Raw genomic sequence first — 16,695 nt, 5'->3', positions numbered from 1 at the left:
GTTGTCCCTTAGTGACCGAGTTGGAAAGTGAAGGGATGGATGAGTGACTCCGAGATGCGCCTTCTTTGGTCTGGGAGTCCTCTAGTTTTCCGCCGGTATGTCCACCACGGCTGTTACCGACCGGTTGGCCCGATAACGTGACGTCTTCGGTTTGGCAGGGCATTCACGTACGTAGTGGCCTTTTTTGCCACAATATAGGCACAATCCTTGTTTACGGCGTGACTCTTTCTCCGTGGCTGTGAGGCTCACTCGTATTGCGCCGATGTCCATGGGTTCTCCCTTGGATGCGGTGGAAGTTTCAGGACTTCCCACCGTCACATAGGATGGAAGGGATTTTCCTTTTCTCCCATGATCCCCCTTTCTTTCACTTAGCCTATGTTCCAGCCGTAATACCAGGTTGATAAGGCCCTCACATGTCTTGGGTTGAGGGTCAATATGAGCCACGGCGTCCTTGAGCTCATCGCACAGCCCTTGATGGAAGAGCGCCGTCTGTTTATCAACAGGCCACTTGGTTTCCGCAACCAGCCTTCGGAACGCGTTGAGATACTGCACCAGGTCGTTGGATCCCTGTCTCAACTCAAGCATTTCACGGTCCGCCGTGTACGAGTCAGCCCTTCTGTCGAATACATTCAGGAATTCCTCGCGAAAAGCACCCCAATCACATAAGATGGGGTCGTCCCTGCTCACCAGAGGTACGGCCCATTGTGCCGCGTTTCCAGCCAAATAGGAAATAAGGAAAGCCACACGAGCCTGACTCGTGGGGAACGCCTTTGGTTTGCACGATAAATGTAGCGCCACTTGTGTGAGGAATACCTGCACTGTGTTAGGATCCCCACTGTACCTCTCTGGTGTTGCCAAGGGGATGGCTACCGGCATTTCCACTACTACCGCAGGGGTCTGGTTTGTGAGGGAGGTGCTGGGCGTGAGCGGGTCCAATTGGATAGCATCCAGTCTGGCTTTTACATCGGCTGTTTCTTGCCTAGAGGCAGCCACTTCAACTTGCACGGTCGCTAAAGCAGCCAGCACATCATCAAGTGTTGCCATGTCTGTTATCGACCGGGAGACAGTTAGTGTTATTAAGGTCGGATATTTTGTAACGCCCTGAACGTCTCAGGATCGTTTAACAGACACGATAATGAGGACGCAACCACTTGTGAAGGGTTAGTTATTTTAATGAAGGCAAAAATAATACAAAGAATAAACAAAAGTTATAGTCACTGGAATCCTCCAGGCTAAGTACGTTACCAGCCCACAGCACGGATGGTCCTAACCGTCCTCTGCATATACGCCGATCCCGGCGTATGCCAACAGAGGGCAGAAATGAAATGGCCGACAATGCCAATCGGTAGGCTGTGAGGGGCACGAAGAGTGTTGGGGAGAATCGAGGAGTCGGGGAAACACCCAGCCGGGGTCTCTACCTGAAGGGAGCAGCCGCTCAACCTCTTCCTCAGACTGCACCGGGACGCGGAGTCACCTCCTGGTGATGCGTCACCGATACCCCAATCAAAAGCAAGAAGACTGAACCGAGAGCAGCCGCTCGATCGATCCTGTGGACTTCCGAGTCTGTAACGCGGCAAACACCTCCTGGTGTGCGTTACAGCTGGCAGTCCCTGTATCTCTGGTCGGGCTGGGAGTTACGACTCCAACCAGCAAAAGCGCCACTGCGCTTTGACTCAGCCGAGTCAAAAAGCGAAACTCAATGGTTGACCGGTAGAGCTTCCGGGTCCTTCACAGGTGACGATGGGGCAAGACACGGCCCAGGGAGTAACGACTCGACCTACCTCCGTTCTTGCCTTACTGGAGCACCACTCCGGAACACTGCTCTATCACGAAGCAGGTACGTCGGTGTAAACACAATATCCGACAGCGTTGTACCTCCCGGTTCCTCCCTTTATAGGGCGTGTTTTCCTTGAGTTATGTAACAGCTCTCCTGTTTACATAAGGGCGTGTTTTCCTTGAGTTATGTAACAGCTCTCCTGTTTACATAACCTCTCAACCGCTAAGCATCCTGGGAGATGTAGTCCGTTTTCGCTGGTTACCGTTTTCCTCCCCTCGCATGACAGGAATTCTTGACACCATGCTTACCCATAATTCAGGAGGTATGTTGGTCCTTTGAAGACCATTTTGTATGCCTTGAGCTGATTCTTATCCATGATGTTGACTAGTTTGCCCAGGTAGGCTTCTGAACCAATCTTGATTGTTGGTAGGAGAGTGTCTGCTATTATTCGTCTTGTTGGGATGGTAGGAGGGCTTTCCATGGTGTTATTTAGTTTGCACATTTTAATTAGTATTGATTCCGCCTTTATCATGGTATGTATCAGGTGCTTTTGGCTCCTCCTTTAGTTGATACCCATACAACCTAGTTGTAGGTGTCAGTTGCCAATTTTTAATGGGCCAAGGTTCCAGGTAAAATTATTTTTTTTTGTTTAATGACCAAAGGCTAGCACTTCGGTCTTGGAGCCATTTCCACCATTTTATTGTCCTAATTGTACTTATCCATGGCATTAAGTGCCCTTTGTAGGCCTACTCTAGAATGGCCAAAGAGGATGATGTCATGAGCATATTGACGTATTGTGCTTTCAATTTTAGACATGATTAAGTTTGCTCATTTTAGTGCGGTGCCCATGTCTGGTGTGTAGAGATTAAATACAAGGGTGCTAGCATGCTGCCTTGCTTTAGACCCTTATCCGTCTGGATTTTCCTAGTGACTGCTGTCTGTGCTAACTTAACCTGCACTCTGGTAGGGGTATAAAGGGATATGATGGCCTGGAGAAGATTGTTTGGGATGCCCCAGTCCCTGAGCTTTCTCCATACGCTGCTCGTATCGACCAGGTCTAAGGCGGGTGAGTAATCCACGAAACAGAAAAAGAGCAGGAGCTGTTACTTGCTTTTTGCCCTGTAGATTAAGTAAGATCGGGCCACAATGTTCTCCAGTGTGGAGGAGTTTGCTCTAAAGCCTGTTTGACTGAGTATAATTATAACATTCACTTCAGCCCAGAGCTCCAGATCTTCAATAAAACAGAGGCGTAAATCTTGACTTTAACATCCAGCAGGGCGATGAGGCGGTAGTTAGATGGATCCTTCTTGTCGCTGTTCCTGTGAATAGAGTTCAGGATGGAGCCCCACCAGCTCTCTGGAACATTCACAGACGTTAGGCAGGTTTGGTAGAGCAGAGTTAAGATAGCAGACCACAGGTCTGAGTCTTCCTTGAATACCTGGGCAGGTATACTATTTGGGCCAGGCGCCCCTGCTGCTTTAATCGTCTTCAGGGTTTTGGAGACAGCCATTTCCGTGATCTGAACCCCTAGGTTTTGAGTTTCCAGGCACGTACCCCAAGCATCCGATTTCTTGTTGGGTGAAAGTTTTTGATGCATACAGGTTTCGTACATGGAGCATTCACTGCTGTTCAGTGATGACATTATTTCTGGCCAATGGTGGACTGATTTTGTTCTTAAAATACCTCCATAGCTCAGATTGCCCCTGTCTCCCCTTCAGTCTCGATATGTGCATTCATTTGTTTTCCATCTGCTCACGTTTTGCTGCCCAAACCATCTGTTTGTATAGATTCGGCAATCGTGCTTTTAGTTAATTTTGTTTTTTTCCGTTCTTGTTGACAGGCTTTTTGGAATCTGCGTCCCTTCACTTTACTAGAGGTCATATGTGGCTATTTAGGCACATGAAAGGAGCCTGTGTGCCTGCTGGTCTCTGGATGTCCAAGCAGTACTCCGCTCTCGTTGGAGAACTGCAAACTGGGGGCAGTCAAGTCATCTCACCTGCAGTTCGATTTGACTTTTGTATGCTGTAGGCAAGTGCGAAAAATGCGAATTTGCATTCGGATTTACATCTGCTTTACCAGGCAAAGAAAAATATTTAAACCTCTCCATTCTATTCACGTATAGGATTCTGTCCACAGGATGAATTACTGTCTCTACTGCACGAGAATATTTGCACCTTCCAATTCACACTGCCATCATATGTCACACAATATTGTCTCCCCACAAACAGTCACCCGGTGAGGAGTCGATATCACACGGGTAGAGAGCAACTTAGTAGCTAACTATTTGCAGACTCTGCACAGCCAGTGTCCATTACAGAGTTGAAACCGCCCCCGCACATTGGTGCAAGCCTCGGAAGCTTTTCTTTTTGGCGCTGGAATAGGAAGGCAGCGCATTTAAAGTGCTTCAGCCCCCTCCACGGCCCGGCCCCTCTCCTCACAAGAGGAAACATTTTCACACGTTGGCAGGTTTGTTTTTCAGCAAAGTAACAAAATAGTTGCAGCAAATGCTTAAGAGATTTTTTAGGGCTCAGTTGAGGCCCTAAAATGTAACCATTCCTAAAGTTGCTTACAAGATTTTTCTACATAGGCCCTCATTACGAGTGAGCCAGACAATGCCGACCCAGTAATTATCGGGTGTGATAAAGTCTACAGTTCGAGACAGGATTTAAAAGGAGAAAAATGTTCAGTAATTGCTGGAACATGATAATTTTGTTGGGGTAGCACCCAAAATCCGTATGTCATGTCCTATTTTTTGAGAGTCAAAAGGCACTGTTTATCAGACACAAAAACATCCCGAACCCCGTCATCACAAATTTTGAACTGGCGTGATAAATACCGAACAGCCTGCTATGGCCACTTGTGATTAGGTCCATTGATGCCTTTATTGTGAATTCCAAAGATGGGTGCCTCAATAAAAAGATGTTTACAGAAGTTTAAAGATATGAGCGTTATTGCATAAACTGATATGTCAATAGAAGTACATACGGTGGGCCTTATTTTCGTGTAATTGGCGTATGGCAATGGCGCAAATCATTTTGATGTGCTGCCCTACCTCAACGTGAAAAGGAAGGAATGCACCATATTTATGAAATAATGGTGCATTCCTGTCTTTTCCCTCTGCGCTAACGCACAATGGGTTGCCTAGCGCCAGGGCAGACACCCTTTCACCATAGTGTAAGGGTGTCTGCATTGCATACAAGATTGTTTTTGTGCAGGAAGAAACATCTTCCTGCTCAAAAACAATCCATGGAGGCGTTTTCCTCCTTGTGTGTGTACTGCAGAATGCAGCACAAGTGGAAAGAGGTAAAAGCAAGAAGAAATTAAAACACTTCTCGTTACTTCTGCTCTGGGGAGGTGTAAGCATTTGGCGCTTCAATAGGTTTACATGATGTTGCAAATCTGGGGAAGCATAAAATCCATGGATGTTGCGTGGGAACACCCACCTCAATGCCCATGGAACACTTCCCTAACGCAGAGTAAGACAACGCAGCGACTTGCGCTGCTTTGTCTTACTCCATATCTATTCGGCCATTAAAAGCCACGCAAAGTGACTTTGTCTAGCCTCATAGATATGGTTGATAGGTTTGCGCGACCCATGCATCAAAAAAGTGATTCTCAGGCGGCGCAGGCCACTCGTAAATAAGGCCCCTTTATCTCTGCAGTGTGTCGCATTCCAGTGATCATCTGACCCATCAGCATTCATTTTGCTCATGTGGCAGCTGAGCTGAGGATCATTGCTGGTTGGGAATGTAAGGTATAGGTAACAGATTGTGTAGGGTGATGGCCAAGATCAAGCAGCAGCGGCCTCACGTGGTAATGAATCATGTCTTATAGTTAGCGGTAATCTACGATGCTTATTTATGTTAATACTTTCAATACTGCATGACACAAAGATCTTCCTTGTCTATGGCTGTTTTAACATTCTGAGTTCTTACATTCCAGATCTGGATTGCCGTGAAGTTGGAGGGAGCATCACACAGATTGATGCGGGCAGTGCACAGGTGTCTGGAGTGAATGCAGGAGGTGGCATCTTCTCACTGTCCGGAGGCAGCTGGACTAACCTACCAGGTGGCCTCGCACACATCACAGTTGGTCCTCTTGGAGTTTGGGGTGTGAACATGCAATACATGGTCTATAAGTGGAATGGTGCGAATTTTGACCAAGTAGAAGGTGTGGTATAGATACGATCATTGATATTGCATTTATCTGTTTTCAGGTGTAAACTACAAAACAGCTTTTAGGAGTAAGCAAATGGGGATTACCATTCCTATCCATAAAGTTAAAAAATGACATACAGATTTCATCATCCTGTCCGTCTTATGCATCAAAGTTCTGTGCTTAATTTGTAAAATATGAAGTCCAGGTGCTCACATTTTTTTGGGAGCCACGCTCACTTTCCCCTGGCTCCACCCACTTCCTCCACTGGCTTCACCCAATTACTCTATTGGCTCCGCCCACATCCTCACTGGCACTGCTGAAAGTCAGATGTAATACTCAATCTGAATATCAGCAAGGGAGCCTTCCTCCAAGTAAGGTTTTTATAGGAGGTTCCCCTGCCCTGGGAACATTTTAAAAAAGATAAAATCAAAAGTGCACAATTTTGAAATAAATATCTAAAACGACTAATGCATTGAAAAGGGATACATGGGCAGCAAAGGCGGTCATCTCTTAAGTAAACCTTTAGGCCTTTGCACTTTTTGAATGCTAATGTCCATGGGACATAGATATAAAAAAGTAAACACTTCATAAAGTGTAAGCTGGAACAAGGCTTAGCTCCTAATGATAACTCTTTATTTTATTCCCATACTTCGTGGTACTCATAATAACGATCCCAAAACACCAAAGGCACCTTGTAATAAGATGAGCTCACAAGACAGTCTGCTCGTATTAAAACAGTAAAAGCAAATCTCACATACTAAACTTTACTAGATGCAAGGGTGCAGGCTTCAGATGAGGCTCCAATATACAGTAAGAAAACAGACCTTCTGCTGAACATCCTTATTAATTCCCAAATTGGGTTGGTTACCCTGGAGAGGAAATCCTCACCATTGTTTCTTTCTGTTAAACATTTTTTAAATATCAACAGTATTTAAATATCATTTCCAGCCCAGTGCGGCGGCCACCAAACACAAATGCATAGTTACAGAACTGAAATATGATTTAATAGAAGGGGTAGGCGCGTTTCCATTCATGTCCCTCTCCAAAAACACTCCTGCAAATGCCAAGGAACTCCGCTATTAAAATGGCACAGGACATGTTTGCTAATAATAACTTCATCGTTAGACAAGACCATAAACAAAAACGTTTATGATGAGAAATCTGGCACTTCAAATCACTGCCTAGGCGCTTGAAAAGTGTTTGTGAGAGCGCACAAAAGGTCACGTTCATTATCAACCTGGAAGTTACCCTTGTGCATATTAACATTACTAGAGGGGATATGTAAAATCATAACACGGCAGACTGTAAAGATACACGCTAAACAAAATGTTTACTGGTTTACACGTGTATCGTTAAACCAGCATTTGATTTCAGCAGAAATAATTCCGAAGAGAGACACTGTGCGAATATCTATACACTACAGAATATATCAAGACATGTTCCCATTTTTGTCTAAAAACCCCTCCTCTTGCTCTTCTGTACTAGTATACAGGCCCGTGGATTGATGAGAAAAAGTGAATGTAAACGGCAAGGCCCTGCCCTTTCGGCCGCCTCCTGGCCCAGGGCCGGAGCATTGCACACGGTGCCCCGCCCGGCGCCTGTGGCATAATTGCTTGGGCCTCCGACTAAGTTCAGATGACCCTCACCAGTCACCACGTGCAAGAAAAAGGAGTGTTGGTTTTTATTATTACTTACTGCAGTGTCTAGCTGTGACACTGCCTTATTAAGGGCCTTGCTGCGCTGCTGTTTTAAAGTGCCCGCCTCGATGTGTGACGTCCGTGGACTGAAAAAGGTTACGCACGGCACGCTGGCGTAGTCCACTACCCCCATAGAACCAATTGCAGCCTAATCAGTGGCCCGCCCACCAGCTAGACTGAAAGCAAATTGATCGGGCTCGCTGCGCTCTCTCAGCATCACTGCACTGCAACACTCTTCCTAACGGAAGGACTCGGTAAACTTGAGACTGTCTGTAAAAACACTGCTGTAAGGCAAATATATTGAATTTACTTGGACGCATAACGTGCAGACTGCAGTGCAGTCGCGTCACTGATGTAAGTTGTCAGTGTAGACCCGGCCCTGATAAAAAGGTGCCGGTGCTAAGCACCGGAAAGCCCCGGCACAAATTAAGCACTGGGTGAGGCCCTTCCTGGAGAGAGGCAATATAGCACCATTAGTCTCATATAAGAAGAGTATATTTCCAATAACTGGTGCACCGCAGTTTTGCCGCAGTGGTGCGCCCAAAAATTACAACTGTAGTACAACACATTCTAACGCCATGTTAGTGTAGTATTTACAATACAGCGCTCCATGCCATTAGGAAGAAACCGGCGTCATTAAAACTGGCGCTGTTGTGTGCCCCGTGTCATTAAGAAATTTAACGCTCATGCTGCAAAAGTGACGTTCGGCCAATTAAGGTCTAGAAAATAGATGCTAGCCGTCATGTAGTCCCTTTTTTGTATCTAGCAGGAAAAAAACAATACAAAAACGCCACTATGTCAATAAAATATTGCAAACTTACCTGAAAGCGACAATGGAGCAGCCAGGAGTGAGCACAGCCCAGGTCAGCAACCCCAGCAACAGCCAGGATGACCAGTCAGTGTCCTCGGGGAAGAGGAAGTGCAAGTTCAATGAGGAGGAGAATCTGATCTTTATCACAAAGATGACGGAGCACCAACACCAGCTCTTCATCAGCTCCAAAATGTCATTGGGGAAAAAAAGGCTGTATGGCAGACCATTGTGGATAAGGCAAACAACGTTGTCAAAGTCAAGAGGACAGTGAGTGACTGTAAAAAGAGCTGGCATGATTGCAAGCGCAAGACAAAGGAGAAACTGGCAACCAATCTCAAGGCAGCATTGTAGACCAGAGGTGGTAGTCCAGCTCCCCAGTAGCAGCAGGATCCCTTGGAGGAGCAGGTGTCTACAGTCTTCTCCGAGGAGTCGGTGGTAGGAGTTTATGGGACAGGACAGTGCTGGCTATGACGAACTACAACAGCAACAGGGTGAGTTGCAACAAGGGGCAATGTGGGTAACTAAGTCATGTTGCACAGTGCAGGCATCTATGTCCCAGTGCTCTGCGGGACTGTGTGCAGGCCACAGAGTAGGATGCTGGCTCATCTATGGTTAGACACTTTGACAATATTTATCATAGGGTAGCGCTGCAACCTTTATAGTTGTGCTGCCCTCTGTCAAAAGAATAGGGCAGACATTTGCTGTATGTACAAAGTTTAGGAAATATGCCCCTCTGTCTCACCAGGGCCCATGCACATTAACTTAGCCTGCAAATTCATAGCACGAAATGGGCTTCTCAGAGGAGAAACAATCCACCTGAGGGGTGGGGGATATGTGAGCCATGGAAAGTATCTACATATAGGGACATTTTAGGAGCCCTATCCACAGTAGCCTAGATTAAAGAACATTGCACGCAGAAGTCCTGGCATGCAGGGTCAGAGCACACAGGTGTGAACTGCCATGGTAGGAACCACCTGAACCCCTTTCATCTACTAAATCTGACTAGGTGTGGGGGTAAATGCAAGTAGTCACCACCAGAGGACCATGGGGCATATTTACAGTGAAATGGTGTAGCACGTCGTAGCAAACAAATCTGCTGCACCGATCTGCATCATCTCATAAATGTAGGGATGCGCCGTATTTACAGGAATATGTACCACCCCTCTGCTCACCGCTACACCGGTGAAAAAAGAATAGCTGTGAGCCAAAGCAGGCACCCTTGCACCATGGTATAAGGGACCCTGCATTGGTGTACGAGTGTACTTTTAGTACCAGTGCAGGGTTGAGCACAGAGATGGTGCATATTCCTATAAATATGGTGCATACCTACCTGCACATAACGAATAAATAATGACGTTTTGCTCCTTCTATGTGTGCTGCAGAATTCAGCACATATAGAAAGAGCAACAAATGAGGCCCACTCTAAAGCCTTCTTTTGAAAGGATTACTTGTAAATCTGGAGCAGTGCCAAACAGCAATTGGTGGTCCGTGCGAACGCCTACAGCAACACACATTGCACACCCCTTTGAAGCTGAAAACTTTGTCAAACGGGACGATATATACAAGGTGGTATAGCATGCAAAGTGGCTTAGTGCCTCCTTGAAAAAATGGAGCAGGGTATTGCACAAATGGAGTGTTGTAAGAAGTGACGCTCTGGTGGCACAATGCATTTGTCAATATGCCCCTATCTGTGTCAAAACAAGCGATGGTGTGTTGCCCTGGTGGGCTTCTGCTAGTGTTGTGCATGGAAGGTGCTTGCTGTGCATATCGAACTGCCAGTATGTCTGACTGGGAAGACTTTCAATTGCAACGAGGTGAGAAGGGACATGTGTACTGCAAGGTACTGTCACAAACACAGATGCACTGCTGCGTCTGACTGGGTCCCACTTGAGTAGAAGCTGGTTAGGAATGACTAGCAACATCCCATTGTGATACAACATTCTACATATCATGTGGACCTGGATGAAGATGTAGTATGTTCCAGAAAGAAATATGGCCCAAAATAGTCTCACTGTGCTACATGTAGAAGTTAGACGATGTCATACAGGAATCTGTCAAGTGATAGGGAGACCTACTTAGTCACCACAAGGGACACGAGTCCAGGAAGGTCAGAGGGTGAGGTGGATGAGCCCAGTTGTCTTAGAAAACTGGGTTGGTATATGTTACTACTCCCAGCACTACTACCATGAGGAGTGCTGCCTGATCTGCATCTCCTCTATAACACCCTGCCATGTCAGTCCAAAGGATATAGTCATGCATGATGTAGGTGTCATAGAGCCATGAGAGTCAATGCATGTTCTGGGTTCCATCACTGTGTGGCAATAAATCGGCTGCCAGCATCAAATTGGGAACAGCCAGAGGAGGCATGTACACATACAAGTGCATAGGTCTGATTATAGCAAGTGTGTCACCCTGCAGATAACCAACTCTGGTCATGATGAAATGGGTCGAACATCAGTGATCGTAATCTGCCTAGTATGACAGGCCCATCCACTCAGAGTAGGCACACAGTGGTAGTGAGAACAATGCTAAGTTCCAGTCATCCAAAAGGGATATACAGTGACATTTGTAATCCATACCCTTGCATAACAAGTGTGCCACGCATCAATGAGGAACTGAAAGTGAAATGTATTGCACCTTGATTGTCAACCGGATTACTCACGTCAATATCTAAGAGAGATCAAAGATAGCATTTCCCCATCTCATTGCAGAGGATAACCCCTCACCACATGGCCAGCACACTGTCCTGGACTTCAGCGATGATGGGGATGACAACCTGCAAACCATCAACCAGGACACCCTCCAAGAACTCCTGGACTGCATCAGGACACCATCTCTGGACACGGGGAGGGTCAACAGCTTCAGGGGGTCTCCACATCCCCTACCTACAACCATCAGAGAACCCACCTGCCACCCCACCCAGGGCCCTGCACTTCAAGGACCCACAGGTTACTTTCCAATGTACTGTCGTAAAAGTCCAGTGGGAGTTGGCAGAGCAGGGGTGGATAAGGAGTTTGTGGGTGCCTCAGATCCAATGTGGACAACACTGCTGCCATCCGAAGTACCTACCTTCTACTCTGTGGCCTCCAGCATTACCTGGCTGACATAGCTGGTGTAATGAGGTAGTGGCTTGAACAAATGCCCTGCCAAAGTGGCATTACCAAGATGGCCAACCAGTTGGGGGCAATAAGAACCATCTTGGAGTCCATGTCGTTGAAGCAGGACTCGCACTTTGCTGCCATGTCTGCCTACCCCCGCAATGTTGCTGCTGTGTTGCAAAACCAGCAGATCCTTCTCTCTGCTGTTCTGCCTCGTGTGTTGGCACCGATGAGTGCTGCTGCAGGCACGGGATCCACATCTTCTGCCCCTGATGTGTGTGTGCCTTCCTCGGCTGCTGCACCTACAACAACCCCCTCACGGGAGGCACCGCATACATCAGGGGAGGAAGATGTGGGCTATACCTCTTTCCCACAAAAAAGTGTCTGTAGCATTCTTCAGTGCCACATACCTAGTTTCACCTTTTCCCTGTTTTTATGAACATACCAGGTAAAATCAGTTTCCACTGTCCTCATTTTGCTTTTGCCCTGTTCACCTTGACCATTTGTGGACTGTCAATGTGGCCTATCTTCCCTAATGACATTGTGGTCATCCTCCTCACTGAAGAACTCCTCTACTCCACATGTCCCATAACATTTCACCCCCATTGATTCTGCCTGGACATCCACTGGCTCGGAACATCTTTTTGGGTTTGCTGTCCTAAGAACTGTGCCTGTGAGCCACATCATCATTTGTATATAAATGCACTTAGCACTACCTGTGTGTTGTTTGTCTGTTGGAGTCTCGAACAAGTTTACCATTGGGTATTCTATGAGGCAAACACACCAACTATTTGCCAAAAGAACATGTGCTGTTTGGAGTTAGGGACAATGCTAGGCAGTGGGAGTAAAATGTAATTGGCGAACCGTATGTGTGTGTTGACTAGCAAGTGGTTACTCAAGGTTGCAAGCATGAAGTGAAACAGGTGTCATTCAGTCAATGTTAATGGTGAATTAATTCACACCACAAGTGCCAGGTCTACCCATGGATAGTAGTAAGCAAACAAAATTGGGCTGATAAATAAATGCTGTAAGTGTAAGGCTGTACGGGGCAGCCGTCAGCCTGCCAGTCTACAAACCTACAATTTGGGCAAATGTTTTGTCAACAGCATCCCTCTAAAGCATGTCACATGAAGTTAGCCACACAGACAAATCGTATGGTAACATGTGATTGCCACATGCACTACTCAACAATGTCTGTAGATAGATAATGTAAAGATAATCAAGTCATAAATAATTCCCTTTGGAACCACTGGTCATTCAGCAGCTGTACACACAGACACCCACACAGCAAGCACTCATTACCCCAGTCCTGAATTAGCTAAAGACTACAAGGTTAACTGAACAGTTATATCACAACATTTGAATAAAAATAATCTGTATATCAAATATCATTACAGATTTCAAAAGTTTAAAATCCATTCAATTAAAAGGGCTAGACACAAAAATACAGCAAATGCACAAAATAAACAATTTAGAGGAGAGAAAACATACAAGACGACTACATTTGTCATTGATTTGAGCCAGTTTGTAGGAATCAATCAAAACAACACATGAAAAACAATTCCTTTTCTAATGTGTTCACCTGTTTCTCAAACTTGGCACAACAAGTGCGTTGACTTGTTTCAGTGGATAATGTAATTTGTGACCACCTTCTTTCTTCAAGATGAACAATATAGTTCCCTTTTATAAATGTTAATAAGATAAAAATCCTGAATAAATGTCATATAAAAACATAAAAGTATATAAAAATGCCATAGAGCATCAATCATCAATTAAGTTACTACATCTAGTATACAGAGATCATAAAATCTTACCACCATAAAATGGAAAGGAAAAGTGTTTTAGTATAGGTAAACAAATTGCACCACACTACACTCAGGAATAGGGGTTCACCAAGTTGCACACCACACTCCAGTATCATCCTTTCAACCAATTCTGTAATTATTTTCACATTTCATGTATGTGAGTTCCGGCATGCTCAGAACCCAATATCTGGAGGTCAATTAACTTTTTGACTCACCAGTAAGGACAACCATCTTTCTAATGTTGCTGGTTCAGAACAGGTGCAGTCTCACCATCAACAGATATGTGTCACAGGTAGAACCTGCAGGTAAGTAGATAAAGAGACATACAAAAAATCAATTCTCCAGGTTATGACCTCTTTAACTCAATCAGAATGGTTCCTCATGATCACATATGTTCAATGTCTCCTTAAAACCTACCTCTCACTGAGGTGGACCCCTTAGTTTGTTTAAATCCCAACCATAAAAGAAGCTTAAAAAGCTGTCTGATCGTCCTTCTACCTACAAGGGGAATGCATGCCTCCATTACTCATTTATGTAAATGCTGCATAATGCCATTGTATGTGTGGTTGACCATATGACAGACCTCCAATCCGGGTAAGGTTGGGATTCAATAAGACTAATAAGGCATGAGCAAACTTTAAAGCTAATAATCTTTCTGGTTGTAGTGAATGTTATCTAGGGCTGCACTCATTTGAGGCCTCACTTTACCTTAAAAGAAGGGAAAGCCACATCTGTTACAATGCGGGCTCATAAGCAGGGCACACATGCTAACTCCCATACAGTAAATCATGATGTATACCTGTATGTAGCAAACAATGCTATTTAATGTCAACAGAAAAATGTACTACCTACTCTACACTAACTAATCTAACCTGACCTACACTATCTTATCCTATATACAATCTGAAAAAGCCTTAACTTAACCTAGTGTACTCTACACATTTAACACAACATCACAAACATCAGCCACCTATCCCCCTTCAGACATGTCTTCACACAAGGACAACAGAAGTGATACCTAAACATCATCTAACTAAACATAGTATGTAAACAACCATAGAGATATGTATTTTTTATTTTGTGAGGTTTTTTATAACACATATAAAACCCATCAACCCCCACCCCAAAATAACACAAAGTACCCCTACCCACTAAAATTGTTCCCACCCCTGCAAAACCCCTAGAATCACTACCCCTACACTATAAATACACTAACCAACCTAAACTAAGCTATAAAACAATTAACCCCTTCGCCGCGGCAGGAATTCCGCTGCGGCGCTGGGGGGGGGTTTGGGGGCAGCGCAGTGGTGCTGTGCTTGTGACGGAACCGCTCCGTCACGAGCCACGGTTGAGCTGTGCTCATGACGGAGTGGTTCCGTCACGTCTCCGCCCACTGCGCTAATCGCCCGCACAGGCGGGGAATTAGCGCCGCGTGGGCGGAGCGGCAGCCAACGGCCGCAGCATGACGGAACCACTCCGTCATGAGCACAGCGCAACCGTGGCTCATGACGGAGTGGTTCCGTCATGAGCAGGGAAGGGGTTAAGCCAAACATTAAAACTATGTACAGGACAGAAAGGCTTTCTGTGGCTAATGTGGCTAGGGTCTTGACACTGCCTTTTTCACTTCCCAGAGCAATGTGATTGCCAGGTCATCTTGTGCTCAAGCACAGCCACCCACAACTTTAGGTCCAGAAGGCCCTTCTTTATTTTGAGCTCAAATGAGCTAGCCCCTCCTATGGCCTCAGGTGTGGCGACAGGTGGTTGTAATGGTAAGCTGGTGGAGGTGCTGGGTACCGGTGCCTTGGAGGTACCTTGGCCTGCACGTCCATCTTTTCCTGTGCTTTTCTTGTTCAATGTTGGTGGTCCCAGAGGAACGACTTTTCACTTGCCCAGAGCAATCTCCTCCTTGTGACACTTCCTCATCGCCATGTGTGCCTTAGCGACTCGTCAATGGCGGTGTAGTAGTGCTCCTTCCTGAGGTTGTGCTTCCTCAAGTGCTCTGGGGTCATGGTGTCTGTTTGAGCAAAAAGGAAAACTGTCAGTCAAAGAGTGACTAGGAATAGGTACAAACATTATGACACATTACTATTCTCACAACATCAAAGGTAGCAGCCCCTCCAGCTTAAATTCATCTTGCATCTTACAGTGAGCATACACATGCCTATGATCTATCATATCAGATTTTCTAAAGCCAAATTACAAAGGCATGGCAATTGTTGCACAATGCAACTGCAACACCTTGGCACATCTAGGAATGACAGTACATAGTATTCATAGGAACAATGCTGTTTTGTACAGGCCATTTTTACTGAACATTAGTGTGCCTTTTGCATTATGCATTGGCCTTTATTCCATGCGCCATAGGAAACACCTTACCACAGTAAGGTGTTCAATATCTGCAAATGTACATGTATTGTCACACAATGTTGTGTAACTAATATGGCAAGGAACCATATCAGGACACATTGGTAACAATACTGAAAACTTGGCCTGTATTACATCTAACAAGGGACGCTGGATAACTACCTCACATGACACCTCTCCGATCTGAACTGTTGTAAGTCCATGGTAGATAATGACACTGCTTGTTACATGCCCCCAATATCATAGCATGTTCAACTGACATGCATTCCAAATTATTCACTTTCACGGCCGTGTTCCGATGTGTATCCACTACCACATATTTCCACATAGTCTGCCACTGTGATCATGACTCGTCTGTCAAGCCTCTATCATGTGGCCCATGCCAGATTGGCAATGTATTCTCCTTGCCATTAGTGAGAGGCTGATACACATGCAACAATTAACATCCACTTATCTTGACCTTTTCATCATTATACACAAGTTTATTTGTGATAGGCATGCACATTCAATCTGGAAATATCGCACAGCATCTGACATCACACTCAATCTTTGCACTAACAATTAGCCATGATGAAGGCCCTCACTGGTGAAGTTGGGTCCTTTAAACCATCCACCTCACCAACTGTGTATGCTGGTGGTTTACCTGCAAGACATAACATATAAAGCCCATCATTTAACTTAGAACAAATATATTACATTAGGCCTGGGCTAAAATTCCGTTCCGCTCGCGGAAATTGCGATAATTTGACATTTTCGCGTTTCGAGGAGAGCGCGAAAATGTAAAAATTTCCGCAATCCGCATTTTACCGGAAATTTTTTGCTTGCTCGCGCTGTCAAATAATACATTCTCGTGTGCGCGTGATCGCCTTACCTGAATCCCCGCGTTCGCCGACAAGATTTCCCGATCCGGTCGCGTTCTCCACGAGATGTTGGATTGTTGGTAGCCATTTGCGCTGTCTCGCGACAGTTCGTGCCCGCAGTAAAG

The 16,695-nt window shown here is 45.5% G+C and overlaps 1 protein-coding gene across 1 annotated transcript in view; it reads left to right on the top strand.

The window, feature by feature from the left end:
* Positions 1 to 3,676: 3,676 nt before the first annotated feature.
* LOC146784497 (fish-egg lectin-like) overlaps positions 3,677 to 16,695 on the top strand; it is a 181,967-nt gene continuing 168,948 nt past the window's right edge. The window contains exons 1-2 of the mRNA XM_085632963.1: positions 3,677 to 3,794; positions 5,720 to 5,947. Of these exons, the coding sequence (XP_085489089.1) occupies positions 3,677 to 3,794; positions 5,720 to 5,947 (346 nt within the window). The remainder of the gene's footprint in view (positions 3,795 to 5,719; positions 5,948 to 16,695) is intronic.

The sequence above is a fragment of the Triturus cristatus genome, chromosome 11, assembly GCF_964204655.1.
Source record: "Triturus cristatus chromosome 11, aTriCri1.1, whole genome shotgun sequence".
NCBI classification, from domain to species: domain Eukaryota; kingdom Metazoa; phylum Chordata; class Amphibia; order Caudata; family Salamandridae; genus Triturus; species Triturus cristatus.
Note: the sequence above shows the minus strand (reverse complement) of the source record. Positions and strands in the feature narration are given on the sequence as shown.